The sequence below is a fragment of the Sander lucioperca genome, chromosome 17 (assembly GCF_008315115.2).
Source record: "Sander lucioperca isolate FBNREF2018 chromosome 17, SLUC_FBN_1.2, whole genome shotgun sequence".
Classification (NCBI taxonomy): domain Eukaryota; kingdom Metazoa; phylum Chordata; class Actinopteri; order Perciformes; family Percidae; genus Sander; species Sander lucioperca.
Genome location: NC_050189.1, coordinates 4957929 through 4973660, shown reverse-complemented (window position 1 = coordinate 4973660; position 15732 = coordinate 4957929). Strand labels below are relative to the sequence as shown.

The window sequence follows — 15732 nt, the reverse complement described above, 5'->3', positions numbered from 1 at the left end:
CACCTGACACCTCAGTAACAGAGATGACCGATTCGTTGCATTGTGCTTTGTATTCAAAAGTATTATGGAGATTCACAGAGTCCTGAGAGAGCTCTTCAGTGGTTGTTCTCAAAGAAAGGCAGAAGTTCAGATCATCACTCCGGTGTGCAGAATAAAAGGCGAATGCAGAGAAAATGAAGCTGTTTGCCATTGAGCAATGAGACTACGTGGTCATGGCAAGGTAATTATAATGAATACTTCTGACTTATTGATTAATGTTTCAGGAAAGAGATTGTTGGAGCTGACATCCGGTTTATATTTAACAGCTGCTCTAGCAGATGCATGGGCCTATTCCTCAGAAAGCCATTTAAAGTTTTAGCTCACATGCCAAAATCTGCACATTATAACTTTTGGATTGGACAACAATGGAAAACTTTTTTTTTTTATATTTCCATATGTGTAGAATTCAGGCATCCTACTTTGAGGTATGTATGTAATTAGACATAACTGTACCATTTTGACTAGTGCTTAAAAATGTGATATACAATAGGCCTAGGCCAGGGGTCTTCAATGTTTTTTAAGCCAAGTACCCCTTAACTGAGAGAGAGGTGGAGCAGGGACCCCCTACTACATATATTGTATAAAATGAAGTTGGAAGCCTTTATACATACCTTTTTAGTGCATAGAATACTAAGCTATCAAAATAATAATTTTTGGCATGATTTTATAAATATTTTAATTCTCAACATAAATGTGGTACAGTGAATCTTTGGGATTCACTGTACCTGTGGATGGCTACCTTAGTGACAGTGTTACCTATAGGCAAGTAAGCCCGTCATCAGTGGGGATTTATATTTGCTGATAATATGTTGGATTCATGTAAAGACTTTTAACAATAATTTGGAGGCCCCACTGCAGTGACTCTGAGGACCCCCTAGGCGTCCCGGACCCCCTGTTGAAGATCTCTGGCCTAGGCTGTTAAATCAGTTAGCTAAACAGACCGATGTTCTGTGCCTTTGGTGTTGGCACTTACCTCTTGATTTATGTTTAGGGACAAATAAAAGTAGCATTTCACATGTTCTGCATTTAGTTTGATATTTTCTGTTGAGTTAGGAAAAGTCATCTTTGCATTAATGGTTTAACATTACTCACAAGCCATAAGCAGAGTTTTGGCCCAAATTATAGAAATACTGAGATACTTTGAGTTCAGGTTCCCCCAAACTCATATTTATATTATGAGTTTTATTTGTCAACTTGAAGGTCTAAATGCTTTCTCCACACACATATATGGTGGTATACAGTTCTTCCAGGTCACCTCATTGTCCTCAGCATTTCTACTATCTATCCAAATAGGCTACTTTATAAAATAAAATGCATTTATTTATGACCACAAAGTATGAACTTGCTTTGATTGAATATATTATGCAGCTTAGCAAAGCTCCTCATCCAAAATGTCAAACAACAACTAATCATCCTTGTGTGACCCTGAAATAGGTCTCTGCTATAATTATGGTTTTACCTCCATCCCAGAGACTCTGGGTGGGGATGTTGGTGTTAATGGTGGTGGTTGAGCTCCCTGGAGCCCTGCAGAAGTGCATCTTTGACGAGGTTCAGGCTCAGGCCAGGGTGGTCCGAGCTGCACCCATCCACCCAGACAGCCCACCCAACGAGCCCAGACTTAGAGCCCAGGCTGGAACCTCTGGCCAACAAACCAATCATCCAGAACAGAGGGCATCACCTCTGCGTGGCCAGACACAGAGGAGAAGCCTGAGAAAGATGGCCCTGCCCACTACTGCCTCTCCACAGCCAATTAGGATCCGGACCTGGATTCCGACAGAGAGCAACGACCTATCAGAGGCTGAGAAAGAGAGGCTGGAAGCAGCGGTGGAGGAGGCTGTGAGGATGGTGTCTTCTTTACTATCAGGTCTCACACACACACACACACACACACACACACACACACACACACACACACACACAGGCTAACCTGTACTATTATAAACTGTTCCCATAGTGAACAGAGTATCGGGTCCGTTGCTGCTCAGCAGAGACATCAATAAATACTGCAAGTTTATCTGGAGGAATTCAAGTTCTGCTAACTACAACAGGTGTGTACACAGTTTGTATGTTTGGCCAGATGTGAATCTGCTCTATCTTTAAGATTATCTTCTTTACAATGATCACTTATAACAGGTTTGTGAGATTTAGTTTCATGATGATACAGTTTCTCCAAATTAACTGAAATTCTTTTTTTACAAATCAGTTGTACAACTTTCTTAGATTATAGAAAATCTTGTAAACATCACTTTGTGCTACAACTTGAAAATCACCAGAATCAAGGGAAACGAGGTAAAGTGAATATCAGCACTAAATGTTTTGCTAAAAGACATTGAGAATGTATAGTAGGTTTGTATTTGAACACCCATATTTTCCCCTTTCACTAGGCACTTTTAAATCAAGGAGACATGAATGAATAAAACATGAATTTAAAAAGCTACAGTTTTCTTCTTTCAGGTGTGGTCGAGCCAATAACAACTACAGAACTGAGACCTGTCTGGATGTGACGGCAAGTATCAGTCTAAATAATTGTTTTATTATTGTATTCCTGTGGTAAACGTATACAGCATGTACCTGTACTTAAAATCCAGTAGGCCTACCAAATATATCAAGCATTGTTTGCTGTCCGGTTCTCAACAGATCCCAGATGATCATTTGGCTGGATGTGATATTTACGAAGAGGCTGATTCACCTCGCAGGACTGAGCTCTGTCCTGAAGGGGCTGGACTCCCCGACACTGACTTCCTGCTGTACCTCCACACGCAGGCCACTGACAAGTGCAGAGCAGAGGTGACGAAGACCTCAGAAGCCTCTGAAAACATTCACAACTTTTATATTCAAACACATCTAAGAAGTGTTGTATGTTAAATTGTTTCACTGCTGTTACTTTCCTCATAGTACCCTCTATGTCCTCTTTACCCCAGCCTAATGTGTTGGCCTACGCTGTCCACTGTCAGACGGACACTCATGGACGACCTGTGGCCGGGGTGGTCGTCATCTGCAGGGACAGTCTGACAGGAGCCACATACAGCCACCAGGCTATTGTACAGGTACGATTAATAATATTTGTGGCTTATTTTTTTTTACAGGCAGTTTTATAAAATGTTGTCTGTTTTAAAATGTGTTTTAAAAATGACAGATGACCCCAAATAAAACAAATAATGTCACTGTAGGAATATAGGAAGTGTTGTTTCTGACAAGCAGCCGCAGGATGAAAAAGATTTTTTTTTAAAAAGGTCATAATGAGGCTGTGTGGTCTTCTGTTTTCCAGACTATCATCCATGAGCTGTTTCATGCACTTGGTTTCTCTAAAGAGCTCTTCCACACCTGGAGAGACTGTTCATCCAATTCTCAAGGTTTTTAAACACATTTTGATATTTCTATGTCACTGTTTCAAACTTTTAATACTGTATGTGGTATTACATTACTATATGGTAGCGTGTAATTGGCTCATTTGTCATGTTGTTGTAAAAAAAATGTAAAATGATTCTGGGACAGCTGAACCTACTTGTGGCTTGTGTGTTTATTATGGTTAAAAAACAATGACATTGATAACCTAAAAAACCCATTTACTACTACTCAAATCACTTTTATTTATATAGCCCAATATCACACATCACAAGTTTGGCTTAAGAGGCTTTACATTTTGCACAGCATATGACCATGGCATTCAATTTTAACTTACTTTTATTGTACTTTTATACTTTGAGATCAAGAATCTCTTTTGCAACAGTGGAAGGCCTGGATAAGAAAACAAAAGTAAGACAGACAAAAACGTTGCAAATAGAAAACAAGTTACATTATACAGATGTAATTTAAGCTTAAATTACAGCCCAACAATTAAATACAATCTGGTAAATAAAAGTAGAAAAAAAGAAATACACAACAATAAAAAAGAGAGAAATAAACACAAAAAACAGATGATGCATCTTAGCCAAATCCTATGTAATGTCTTGACTAAAGTAATGATGCATTGAGTCTACTACACATTAAAGATCATATGCACTGGTTAGAAAATGGTTCTTCTAATGTGTTTTTCTGTGAGTTGTTCTGCAGTGGGTGATGGCTGTTCTCCTCGAGGCAAAGTGAGTCACTCTGATGGATCGGGCCAGATGAGGATTTACACCCCATCCCTCATTTCCGCCTTGCAGAAGCACCTGGCCTCCACTGACCCTGAGCTAGGGGGGCCGCTAGAGAACCTGGTACTGAGCAGCTCCAACGTAACTCTTTTTAAGATTCATCATGCGCTCTGTTTAAATGTTTTACACTTTCTTTCTTCAGGATGTTGCTCCAGGCAGAGTGTCCTCTCACTGGGAGTCCCGGGTCCTGCAGGGCTCCATCATGGCACCGGTGCTGGGGGACTCCACCACAGTCCGGATCGACCCGGTCACCTTGGCTGCATTACAGGATACGGGCTGGTACACTGTTGATCTGAACCAGGCACAGAGTCTAGTCTGGGGAGACGGTGAGGAAAGATGGAGATATTAAGTCTAAACATATAAATACATGTCAAATCTGCATGATCATTATCATAAAAGAACAAAGCAATTACAAGAATGTAGACACACACCAGCTACAGTTGCAATTTAATTAAATCAGCTTGATAAGATAAGTTGAATATGTTTTTTTTAATAGGTGAAGGAGCTACGTTTGGTTCCCTGTCAACCTGTCGGAACAAGTCTTCATCTTTTTTCTGCACCGGCAGGTAGATTTATAACAACATATTCTACACAACAACTTATGTCTTTTAAGATGGAATGTGGGTCACTTTTCGTCTTCATCCTACATTTCCAGCACTAATGTTTGCAGTATTCTCTCTTCTCAGTGGATTTGGGTGTCATTATCTTCACCTCCACAAGGGGGGGTGCCAGACTGATCAACACTTGGAGGGATGTCGAGTGTATAAACCCTTCAAGAATGGAGTACGTTTTATTACCTCTCATGTGATTTCCCTTCAAATCCTGTTCACCAAACAATATATATAACAATAATGGCAAAAATTATATACATTCTTCACATCCTTGCTCTACACTGGACTTTTCAATTTTCCAGTTCTGTAAAGCAGGAATATGGAGTAAATTCTATTTCTTCTGCCTTCCATTGTAATATGTGGCACCTTGTTGCCATTGCACATTACACCACATTTTCACCTTTTTACTTTTTTCTTCTCTCGTTCTTCAGAGTGAATGTTGGATAGAGAAAAATGGCAGAGACGAAGACTGGAGCGGGGAGATCTTTAGTGTTCACAGCCGTTGCTTCTTCTCCAGCCTGACCAGACAGGTGAGTTTGTGTGTGCATGTATGTGAATAATGCCACCTGTGTTTTTCCTTTTGTTTAACATTAAGTTCTTCATTCTCCACTTGTCTTTCTTTAAGAAGCAGACGGAACTCAGCAGCTCTGTGGAGGGACGTTGTTACAGACACAGGTGTACTGGCCTGAACCGGTACCAAATCCAGGTGTCTGGCTCTGAATGGATGGACTGTCCAGCAGGGGACAATATTCAGGTAACATGACACAACAACTTATGTAACTGCAGTATAAATCAGTAAAGTTTTTGAGAGGTACTTTTCATACATACCACTGAGTGTGAGGTATTTGAAAGTATACCTTCCTTTTAAACAAATTACTGGAAGAAAACACTGAATACTCACATAGGGAAAGTAAAGTACCGACTACTATAATGTGACTTGATGACTGAAATAATACCTTTTAGATAGAGGAGATTCAGTGTGATTTAAAAACAAGCTCTTTAATAATTTATAACAACTGATGTGACAATGATATACTGATGTTTGAAAATGCTACATGCAGCATCAAACAGATACCCAGTTCTCATTTGAATTTGAATCATATTATCTATTCTGTCTTTGTCATTTTTAACCGTCAGATAAAAGGATACCAGGGTTTAGTTCACTGCCCTGACAGGAGGTTATGTGTGTACGCTGACATTACCCCCCCTTCAGACGTTCTCAATACATTTCCTGCTTCTATCTCAAGGCAAGTACCACTTTAAACACGCAACCCTCTTGATTTATAACCTGTAACTCATACTGACCTTACTTTATTGCCTTTTGGTCAGTGATCCATATGAGACTTTAACTTCATCCCAGACCTGGAGCTGGTCCCCCCTCAGACTCCCTGCAGAGCTCCCTGCTGCCCCGGTGCTCGGAGTTACTGCTGCTGTGTGTCTTCTGGCTGCAGCCCTGCTGTCTCTCAGGAAATGTTGCTCCTGCAAGGTCCAGATCCACACTGCCCCAGAGGATCACACTGATCTGTAGCAAACACTACCTTTTAAAACTTCAATACAAACTTTCACTTTTAAAGAATCTTTGATTTTGATGGCTTGTTTTTTTGTTTTTTTTCAGGCTAAACGGTAATTTTAATGTGAAAGAGAAATAAATCATACAAAAAAATGGTAGATTTTATTTAGAATTTAGCAAAGTCATGCACATTATTTGCAGTGGACAATCAATAATCAAATGTAAACTAAGTATAAACCAACTATAATCTAATGTAATCTAAATATAAACCAATATTTATTATTTGAATAATAGCTGTATTTTTCATGTTTCATATTTTCTTTTTCAACTACATGTAGCTACAATTAGCTGAAAGGAAAACTGTAATTGCAAATACTTTGTTGGAGTAGAATAGTAACAACTTTGTAAATGTCAATACAAAGAAAATATTTTAAGAGTAATAATAAGGTTTCTAAATAATGTCTGAAATCTAAATGAACTTTTTCAAAAAGCTTTTTCACTTTGTAGATATAGCACTTATTATTAGTAACAGTATCAGTAGCCCAATACATGTGCTTGATTGATTAATTGGCATTAACACTTCACAGTCCAAAACATCAGACCTTCTTTTCATGTACAATTTTAAAGTCAGCCAGAAGGTGGCAGAGTAGGCCCACAATTAAAAAATATGTTCCTGGTCTATTGGAGTCGTAGCATAATATAATAGTAATACCTTTAAACATATATTGCTGAATTATTTATTTGGTACAGACAAATCCATTCATTTCACTTCCTCTGCCACACAGGGATAGAGGTCTGTCTAGGAGCCACACCACTAGGACAGATTTTATATGGCGAACTGGTCTTACAACATTCACGCTTTAGTTTCAGGCAGACAAAACAGAACTCCATGTGGCAGCGAGGACAGTTGATATTTTTGCAGTATTGTCGGCTATGTTCCACCTTCATGCCGCATGTAGGACAGACTCGGATAGAGGGGCAGTCGGTGACCCCCTCCACCGCGGGCAGACTGATGGTCTTACATGTCTGCAGAAGCTGCAGGTCCCCGTTGATGCAGCCGTCATTGTCACAGCGGTCAGACCGAGGGCCTGGACCTTTCCACTGCCTCTGACACTGCCAGCAGAACTGGTAGGTCTTCTTCTGATCAGCTGTGCATATGGGACACCGCACACACAGGTTGGACAGATTCTTCCTCTCCACACTTGTTTTGCACTTGGGGCACTTATTTGGAAAACAGCACAGGGAAATATTGGACCGGAAAGTACACACAATATTTGAAAATCAGTGCATTTAATGTAGTTTGAAATATCTGAATAAAAAATACTCCGCATTCAGAGCGACTAAAAAACACTGTCCACTTACTGGCTGAATTTCACAGTATTGTGCAGCAGCCAGGCGAGCCATGGTCTCTTCAAAATGCTGCATTTCCTCGACAGACAAGTCGGCCAGTCTGCGCACCTCTTGGTACGACCACAGTTTATTACACTGTGTGGTCCCCTCCACCACTGCAGGGCATCTGAATTTGTAATTACCCTTAAAGCAACAAAGAGGAGAGGATGTTTAGGTTACAGAAAACAGAGATTCACTGTTGGGTTTCTGCAAAACTTATTTTTTCTCAGTTCTGTGGAGAGAGAGAGAGAGAGAAAAAAAAGAAGGGAGGACAAGAATACCAACAATAAAGAAAATGAAGAAATTTGAGCAAAACCACAGGGCTCCCATACTGGTTTGCTTTAAGCTTTATATACTGTATATTGCATTATATATAGGCCTACAAAGAAATTGTGTTTTAATGACACGAGATACCTCATCCAGCTGGCTGCGACACCATAGTGTGAGAGAGTCCGGAGTGACAGCGTGGCCGCAGGACATCTCTGCTCTGAGACAGTCATCATCATCATCACACATGGGATCCAAGTCGTCCTTCCTCTTGACAATCTTCAGGGTGCTATCTAGAGGGTTGTACTTCTTCTCCACCTGTTCCTGTCCCCGAATGCTCATTTTGATTCTCCTATGTAGAAAAAAGTTTGGCACTATGATTTCTGACAAATGTGATATAAATGTACACTTTATCCCAGTTAACAGACTTAATATCATGAGTATCATTACAATCTGAGACATGGGGTTTCATCAGTTTTAATATAAGAACCAGGTCAATGGGACCATAGATATAATTTATATCTATGGATGGGACATTCTGAACCTTAACATTGACAAAAATATAGTGCAACATGAAAGGATTATATTAATGGATTTTGTAATAATATTGTTCTTTGTATTCAATTTGAGGCATAATCATGCTTTACATTTTGGAACTACAGTTCCCATAATTTGGGGACATTGAGAGATGTAAACATGAAGTATGATGTTGCCATTTAGTCAGTAGCTGGGGGCTACAACCTGATTACATTTAGGAAAATTGGCGACATTTAAAGTATGCCGAATTAGCTAATAGCAGTTTCTGTTTGTAATGTAGGCTACTCGTGAGTGTAGGCTACAGACAGCCATCACTGGAATAGGCCTACTATAAAACAGAAGGAAAACACTGGAGTTATACGGATTTACGGAGCATTAGGATAGGATTTCTAAGCGGATTTTAGACATTTATTGGCGATGTACAGTACATCTACGATAAAGACATGCACAAGAAGTGTAGGTAATCTATGTGTAAGGCTATGTGTATCATGACTGTTCAGATTTGACTGAGTTATTAAAACCTATGTTATTAATAGGTTGAAAACCTTTAAACTAAAGGTAGGCTTGGACAAATAGCATAGGCCTACTGACAAGACAAACATTTCGGTTAAGAACATAATCCATCAGCGTGACTGAACTGATATAAAGACATAATCCGAGTCACTGAGCGGGCACTCTCACTCTCACTACTAAATGTAGGCTATTTGTAGTAAAACACTGTTCTAAAAACACCTTGTTAAACGAGTTAACAATTTAATTTAGGCTACTTCTATTTACCTAAGTAAATGCTACTCAAAACACGTTTATTTTGCACACCGCCTATTTCTACCCTATTAAAGACATAATGAAGAGATTGACATAGACTCTTAACCAAGAAAAAGACACAATCAAATATATAATTTTGATTTAGGAGAAGAAACCAATTATACCAATAATGAAACCATAAGTCTTTAAACTGGCTCATATTACCAGTTGATTTGTAAGTTTATAAGAGGAAGTTATGTCTTACCTTGGAGTCACAATTTGTCTCTAGGTAATCTTTAGGACTTTCCTTTTATTCTTGTGCTCAACCGGAAACAACAACCACAGCTGAAATTAGGCAACTCTGGAGGATGTTTCTGATCAAATTCAACACTCGGGGTCTGTATGTAATTTCAGCTGTGAGTGTCGGGCTTTATGTGTTCCTCTCTCTATCTTCCTCCTCCAACCTCTCGCTGGTATCGAAAGTGAAAGAAGACTGCAGGAGTGCGTCGGATAATCAGACAGGGTGAGTAGGCTATTCTCGTGTTTTACCCTCCCATATACTAAACAAAAAGTCACCGTGTGTAACCGGACCTGATCAGTTAGCTAGAGTGTAGGTGTGGCTACAACTTAGTGAGTTTATTTTTTTCTTCTTATCTTATTGTAGCTTACTTTTTTTTGTTTTAAGCAGTGGTGAAAGAAGTAGGCTATTGAGATATTTACCTGAAGTGAAAGTAGCAATGCCACAGTTTAAAAATACTCCATGACAAGTAAAAGTCCTGCATTTCTAATTTAAAGTAGAAGTACAAACTGAACTCAACTATAGTTATACAACACTTTACACAAAACACAGATGATCAAAAGTGCTTTACAACACACACAGATCATCTTATAACAGAGATACTTAAAGTATGAAAAGCAAAAGTACTTGTTATGCAGCAAATTGGCCCCTGCTTGATGTATTATTGAGTTATTATCATCACACATTTTTGTGTAAGAAGCTTGTTTATTGTTATATCTAGTTGATGTGGAGCTAATGTAACATTTATATGCTACTGCACATTTAAAATCTGAATCTGACAAGTAACCAGTAACTACAGCTGTCAGATAAATATAGGCCTACTGGAGTAAAAGTGCAATATTTCCCTCTAAAATGTAATAGAGTAGTGGCAAAAATTGAAAATATTCCAGTGTAAGTACCTCAAATGATGTACTTACTCAAGTAAATGTAGGCTACTTATTAATTTCCACCACTGTGTCAAGGTAGGTGATATTTCATTAGACTTTAAGACCGTGTTGCTGTTTCTATTTAACAGTCAAATTAACCACCTGCAGATGGGGGGGAATGTTATCTTAATCAAAATTAAGTGGTGCTATCACAATATTCCTAGTATTTTTAAATTGATTAACTATTTCTACATGAGAAGTATATTTTTCTTAGCCATCCAGCCTTATAGAGTTTAATTAAATAAAATGCCCCTCTACCATCATAATTAGCTACATTAGCTAACAAAAAAGTATCAAAGTATGTGTAAGTCCTGTCCTCTGGCTGTTTTTAACATTGTTCTTTTGTTGTTTATGATTGCATGTTCTACCTGTCTAGTTTATAAGCAGTGTGTGTTCACATAAAAATACCAAATTGCAGCCTTACAGTTTGTCCCTGCTTGCTGTCTCTTAACTTCTGCTGTACTATCTATCTGCTCCAACAGGCTGAATCCATACATCTGAAAAAAAAACCTTCAAACATCTAAAAATGTCAACACTCTCACTGAAAAGATATCAGTATGAATTATGACCTAGTGGAAATGTTCAGAGAGAAACTAGACAGCTTCACTATCTCAGGTAAGTGACATGAACTGAGACTACTGAAGAATGCTGCTTCATATGTTTCTGACTTTTATGATAATGTGGCAGTTATGTGTCCGTTATGTCTTTAGATTACTATGGCCTGAACAGTCCAGGTCTGACATGCTATTTGAACAGCGTGCTTCAGGTGCTTTTCATGACCGAGGACTTCCGGGAGGCTGTGAAACGGTTGGTAACTTCATCTTTATTATGGTTGTCTTTATAGTTTTAGACAGGTCAGCTCAAATGAAAACGGACAAAATGGTTTCTTAAGCTCTTTTCAGTATATTAAAGGAATAGTTTGACATTTTGGAATGCTTTCTCGCTGAGAGTTACGTGAAGAGATCGATATCACTCTAATGTTTGTACGATAAATATGAAGCCAGCAGCTTCTTAGCTTAGCATAAAGACAATTTAGTTAATATGCTACAATTTAGTGTAGCATATCTTCCAAGCACATTTCAAGCTATTCCTTTAAGACAGGTTCATTGGAAAAAAAAACTCTTAAGATAGGATATGAAATGTGCTTTATTGGTTCCAAGTTTAGTAAAGTCAGATATTCTTCTCACTGTGCCACAGATGCTGCAGTAAAGATTCAACAACCATCGACCCACAGCTGGAAAGACTTTTTGGTGATCTGCAGAGAAGTATGGCCAAAACGCATGACGTCATAAACAAACTGGGGATCACGAACGGTAAGTTTAGATTTGAGACATCACACTGCTGCTGTAGTTGTAGGTTGTGTGTTGATATCTTGCAGAGAGGCTGAATATATGTTATAATGACATTTTGTCCTCACTCCTTCTTTCAGTATATGAGCAACGTGATGCTGCTGAGTATTTTGAGAGGATCCTGTGTTGGACCAGTCCGGAGGCAGCCAAGGTAGGGATAATTTATAATAATTTATTTATACTGCTTATTGATCCCCAGTGGGGAAATTACAATTTACACTCTGTTTGTTAGAAATCACTACATTTAGATAGGATAGTGTAGCATGGGATTTGTATATCTAATGATAAATACTATATATAGTGTATCATTAGAACATTAATACTCTTCTATTAATGTTATAGCAGCATTTTACTCTTTTAGTTTGTTCAGTGCAGCTAATTGTTTTTTTTAACAATTTCATATAGGGCTGCAACTAATTATTATTTTCATTATGGATTAATCTGCTTGTTATCTTAATGATCAATTCATTAATTGTAGGGCTGCACAAGACATCATATTTTTTATCGTCATCGTGATATCGATTGGTGCAATAAACACATCACGAAAGGCTGCGACATATCGCAAAAGACACCTAGAGATTTTTTGTGTTAGTTGAAAGAGAATATCAGTAGATAACTGCACTTTAAAATATAACTTTCATATTCAATTCATTGTTGTATTTTCAATAAGAGAATGTTGAACATGATTTCTATTCATTTGTTTTAAATTCAACAAGCAATTTGTTGTATTTTAGCAGAATACTGAAAGCAGCAGAAATGCAGAACTGAGTACACTTTATTAATATCTGTTTATTTTTCAAAAGTAATATCGTGATATTCAACAATGTTATCACATATCGCATATTTTCCTCATATCGTGCAGCCCTAATTAATTGTTTGGCTTGTAAACTGTAAGAAAAAAGTGAAAAATTACCAAAAATTGTGGAGTTCAGATACCTTATAATATAAAATAAAACATAATTTGTACACAAGTACAGTACTGGAGTAAATGTAGTTACATTCCACCTCTAATAAGGATCAAAAGATTAGAGATGTGGATTATGCTACAGGACTGGTTTGAGTGTTAAAGTCTACAGGAGGAGAGTATTTGATACTAAAAAAACACAGTCCTTTATCAGACTCTAACTACCAGTCTGAACAGACGTATTGAACCTCTGATGTATCTTTATGTCTAGATATTCAAGGGAGAGCTGAATCACAAGACCGAATGCCTCAAGTGCAAAGACAGGAACGATTCCAGGAGCTCTTTTTGGTTTCTGCCACTTGTGGTGGAAGATTTGCTCTGTCAAACCTACAGCGTGGTACTATGCTTTCCTTTAACAGGAATAAGAGTTGTGTGTTTTTAAAAAAATACATAAGAAAAGATACATGCAGGGTAATTAAATATACTATGTTTACAGGAGGATGGGTTAAAAGCATTCTTCAAAGGAAAAAAAGTCTGCGGTGACAACAAGATGTTCTGCAACCGGTGCAATAAAAAGCGAAATGCAGACTTTGTGAGTGTTCATATGAATTAAGTTTACCTTTTTATAGTCTTGCATTAAAACTTGTATATCACTTCTCATAAGTCTACTGTAGATGATAATGTATATACAAAGATGATCTAAATCCCAATAAATATATAACCCTGTAACGTCTAATACATTTTCATTCATTTCCACTGCGCCTGTAAAGCTATGAACAGTGTTACAGCTAACCTTGATTTAGTCTTAAGTATGATGGGTGACTTTGTGTCTTTAGTCGATGCGGTTGTTTTCACGATGTGTTCTAGGGATGTGAGATAACACACAATCCAGAGATTCTGACCCTCCTGCTGAAGAGATTCAGCTTTGACTACAAGTGCAGGTGTTACGTCAAGCTTCACTGCAATGTGGACGTCCCCCAAACTTTACACATAAAGGTGTGTTTCTACAGTATATACTTATTTTTGCACCCAATTGTTTGAACATTTTTAAATGTGGTGACTTTGTTTTATTTCCCTCTCTTCAGAATTGCAAATACGACCTCTACGCTATAGTTAACCACTTTGGTAATCTAACTGGAGGCCATTATACTGCACATATCAAATCTTTTGAAACTCACGTGGTATCACTTCAATGACGACATTGTTAACAGGGTAAGGAGGCAAATTTTTCTATAAGCAGTCCAGTTTCACAAATCCTCCCGCAGTTTAACAACATGAAGTTTAACATTCACTGTGATATTATTTTCTATTCTGCAGGTCAAACAACCACTGTTTGGGGCTGGAGACAAGTATATAAGGTCTTATACAGCTTACCTCCTCATGTACAAGAAGGGTAAGTTTAAAATGTTCAGCATTCACTTGTTGATTTGTTGGCTTTGGCCTTAAGGCTAAGATGATGAAACGTGTAAGTCTCAACATTTCCGCTGGTTTTTCTTCTTCTTTTTTTTTTTTTATATCGTTAACCTCCCTTTTTCTCTTCAAAGTGAGCAAAGATCCTGAAAAAACTGATGAAGGTGACCAGGAGGCTCTCTGTCTACATTCAGATGTTGAGGATGAAGTAAGACATGATGAGGCAGAGAGAGGAGATGCTCTCGTTCCTCATCATCAAATGAAAGATGAAAGCTGCAACGGAGGCGGAAAGATTAAGCACTTGAATGACAATATATTGAAGAACTGCACTGATACGGTTTGGAAGAAACCTACCAACCTTTCTGGGGAACTGGAAAAACATAAAGAGAGTTTTCTTTATACAGACACTGGAGCAGATGGAATCAGTTTGCAAAGAAAAAGGTCAGATTTTGCAAAGCTAAAAAAAGATGGAGGACCAAAAAGTCATGAGCCAATCAGACAGCAGCTTGATACAAACTCAGAGGAGCACATGCAGAATCTGAACACCAGAGGGAATCTCACAACACACCAGTTAGGCTGCATGTTAGAGCAAAACCATTCATCCCCAAATAAAAGACTGAAAGGGAATGAGACTATCCAGGAAAGAGGCGTTGGTGTGTATGCAAAAATGTGTGATTCTGATGTGAATTCATTTCATGTTTCCTCCAATGGCTACTCTTCTTCTTTAGTTCCATACTTGACAGGACACTTGCAAGGCCAGTTTAAAATTAAAGCACCAACAGGGTATAACTATCTACCAAACCTATGCAGAAAACCAAACAGTTCAAAGAGAGACGAGGAGAGAATGCACCATGCTGTAACTGCAGACAGCAGCTGCAAACCGGAGACCAAACTAACTGTGAAAAAGTTAGGACAAACTACAAGTCCTAGAGAGAGAAAAAAGACTGTAAAGAGCAGGGACAACACAAAAAGAGAGCCATGGAAGTAATGAATATCAGACTCAGCAATACCTAAAGAAAAGTTAAAAATGTGTCATCATGTATGTAAGTTACTTTGTTAGATATTAAACCACTTATCCAGTATTAATATGTCATCATCAGTGTAATTGTTCAGTGTTATTTTGGGATCAGCTGGACTCCTCCTGGGCCTCTGCAAATGTTGTTCTGCATGAAAGGTCAGAGAGGTGTACATATTTTCACTTTTCTATACCTACATGGGCAAAAGCTGACCAATTTTAAGCTATGCTACATGACAATTTGTAAAATATCTATTTGATATTTGGAATTTTATTCTGGGTAAATGTTAATATTTAGCTGCTTTTCCAAAATACTGTAAATAAATTCACACACATGCAGCTGTTAGACATCCAATATACAGTAAGTGAGTATGTAAGTAAGTAAGTAAAGTTTATTAATACATCCTGCATTATTTAAAGGGAAACTTTATTAATTATTTATTTACCATTTTTTCAAGTAAATGTACAGTAAATTACTGGCTACTGAGTTACATTACATGTAGTTTATACAGTAATTATACAACAGCATACTATACATCACAACGCTTGATGTTAAATCACAGTTAAATAGAGTCATTTTAGAGCAAAAGTTGACAA

General features: G+C 38.0%; 3 protein-coding genes across 7 annotated transcripts; 2 read left to right on the top strand and 1 right to left on the bottom strand.

The window, feature by feature from the left end:
- Positions 1–64: 64 nt before the first annotated feature.
- On the top strand, positions 65–6713 carry LOC116043280 (leishmanolysin-like peptidase 2). 3 transcript variants are annotated; one of them, XM_035993482.1, is made up of 15 exons: positions 65–220; positions 1510–1903; positions 1994–2087; positions 2494–2545; positions 2677–2826; positions 2961–3086; positions 3308–3392; positions 4093–4238; positions 4318–4501; positions 4672–4741; positions 4862–4958; positions 5218–5316; positions 5412–5540; positions 5924–6033; positions 6116–6713. In XM_035993482.1, exons 1-15 carry the CDS (start codon positions 197–199, stop codon positions 6312–6314), a joined length of 1959 nt encoding a protein of 652 aa, XP_035849375.1. In that variant the 5' UTR covers positions 65–196; the 3' UTR covers positions 6315–6713. The 3 variants fall into 3 exon arrangements, with proteins under 3 accessions (XP_035849375.1, XP_035849374.1, XP_031145713.2); XM_035993481.1 differs by having other exon boundaries at positions 119–220; positions 1474–1903; positions 5415–5540; XM_031289853.2 differs by having other exon boundaries at positions 119–220; positions 1474–1903.
- On the bottom strand, positions 6445–9743 carry LOC116043277 (E3 ubiquitin-protein ligase RNF19B-like). The gene is made up of 4 exons (XM_031289846.2): positions 9499–9743; positions 8100–8304; positions 7659–7829; positions 6445–7517 (listed from the first exon to the last, which is right to left on the bottom strand). The coding sequence occupies exons 2-4, from the start codon at positions 8292–8294 to the stop codon at positions 7062–7064; spliced, it is 822 nt and encodes a 273-aa protein (XP_031145706.1). The 5' UTR covers positions 8295–8304; positions 9499–9743; the 3' UTR covers positions 6445–7061.
- LOC116043279 (ubiquitin carboxyl-terminal hydrolase 47-like) lies at positions 9600–15201 on the top strand. 3 transcript variants are annotated; one of them, XM_031289850.2, is made up of 11 exons: positions 9600–9756; positions 10940–11072; positions 11168–11264; positions 11655–11770; positions 11887–11957; positions 12982–13107; positions 13207–13302; positions 13578–13706; positions 13796–13922; positions 14028–14103; positions 14255–15201. In XM_031289850.2, exons 2-9 carry the CDS (start codon positions 11015–11017, stop codon positions 13904–13906), a joined length of 804 nt encoding a protein of 267 aa, XP_031145710.1. In that variant the 5' UTR covers positions 9600–9756; positions 10940–11014; the 3' UTR covers positions 13907–13922; positions 14028–14103; positions 14255–15201. The 3 variants fall into 3 exon arrangements, with proteins under 3 accessions (XP_031145710.1, XP_031145709.1, XP_031145712.1); XM_031289849.2 differs by lacking the exon at positions 9600–9756 and adding an exon at positions 9771–9863; XM_031289852.2 differs by lacking the exon at positions 9600–9756 and adding an exon at positions 9771–9863 and having other exon boundaries at positions 11145–11264.
- The last annotated feature ends 531 nt before the right edge of the window (positions 15202–15732 follow it).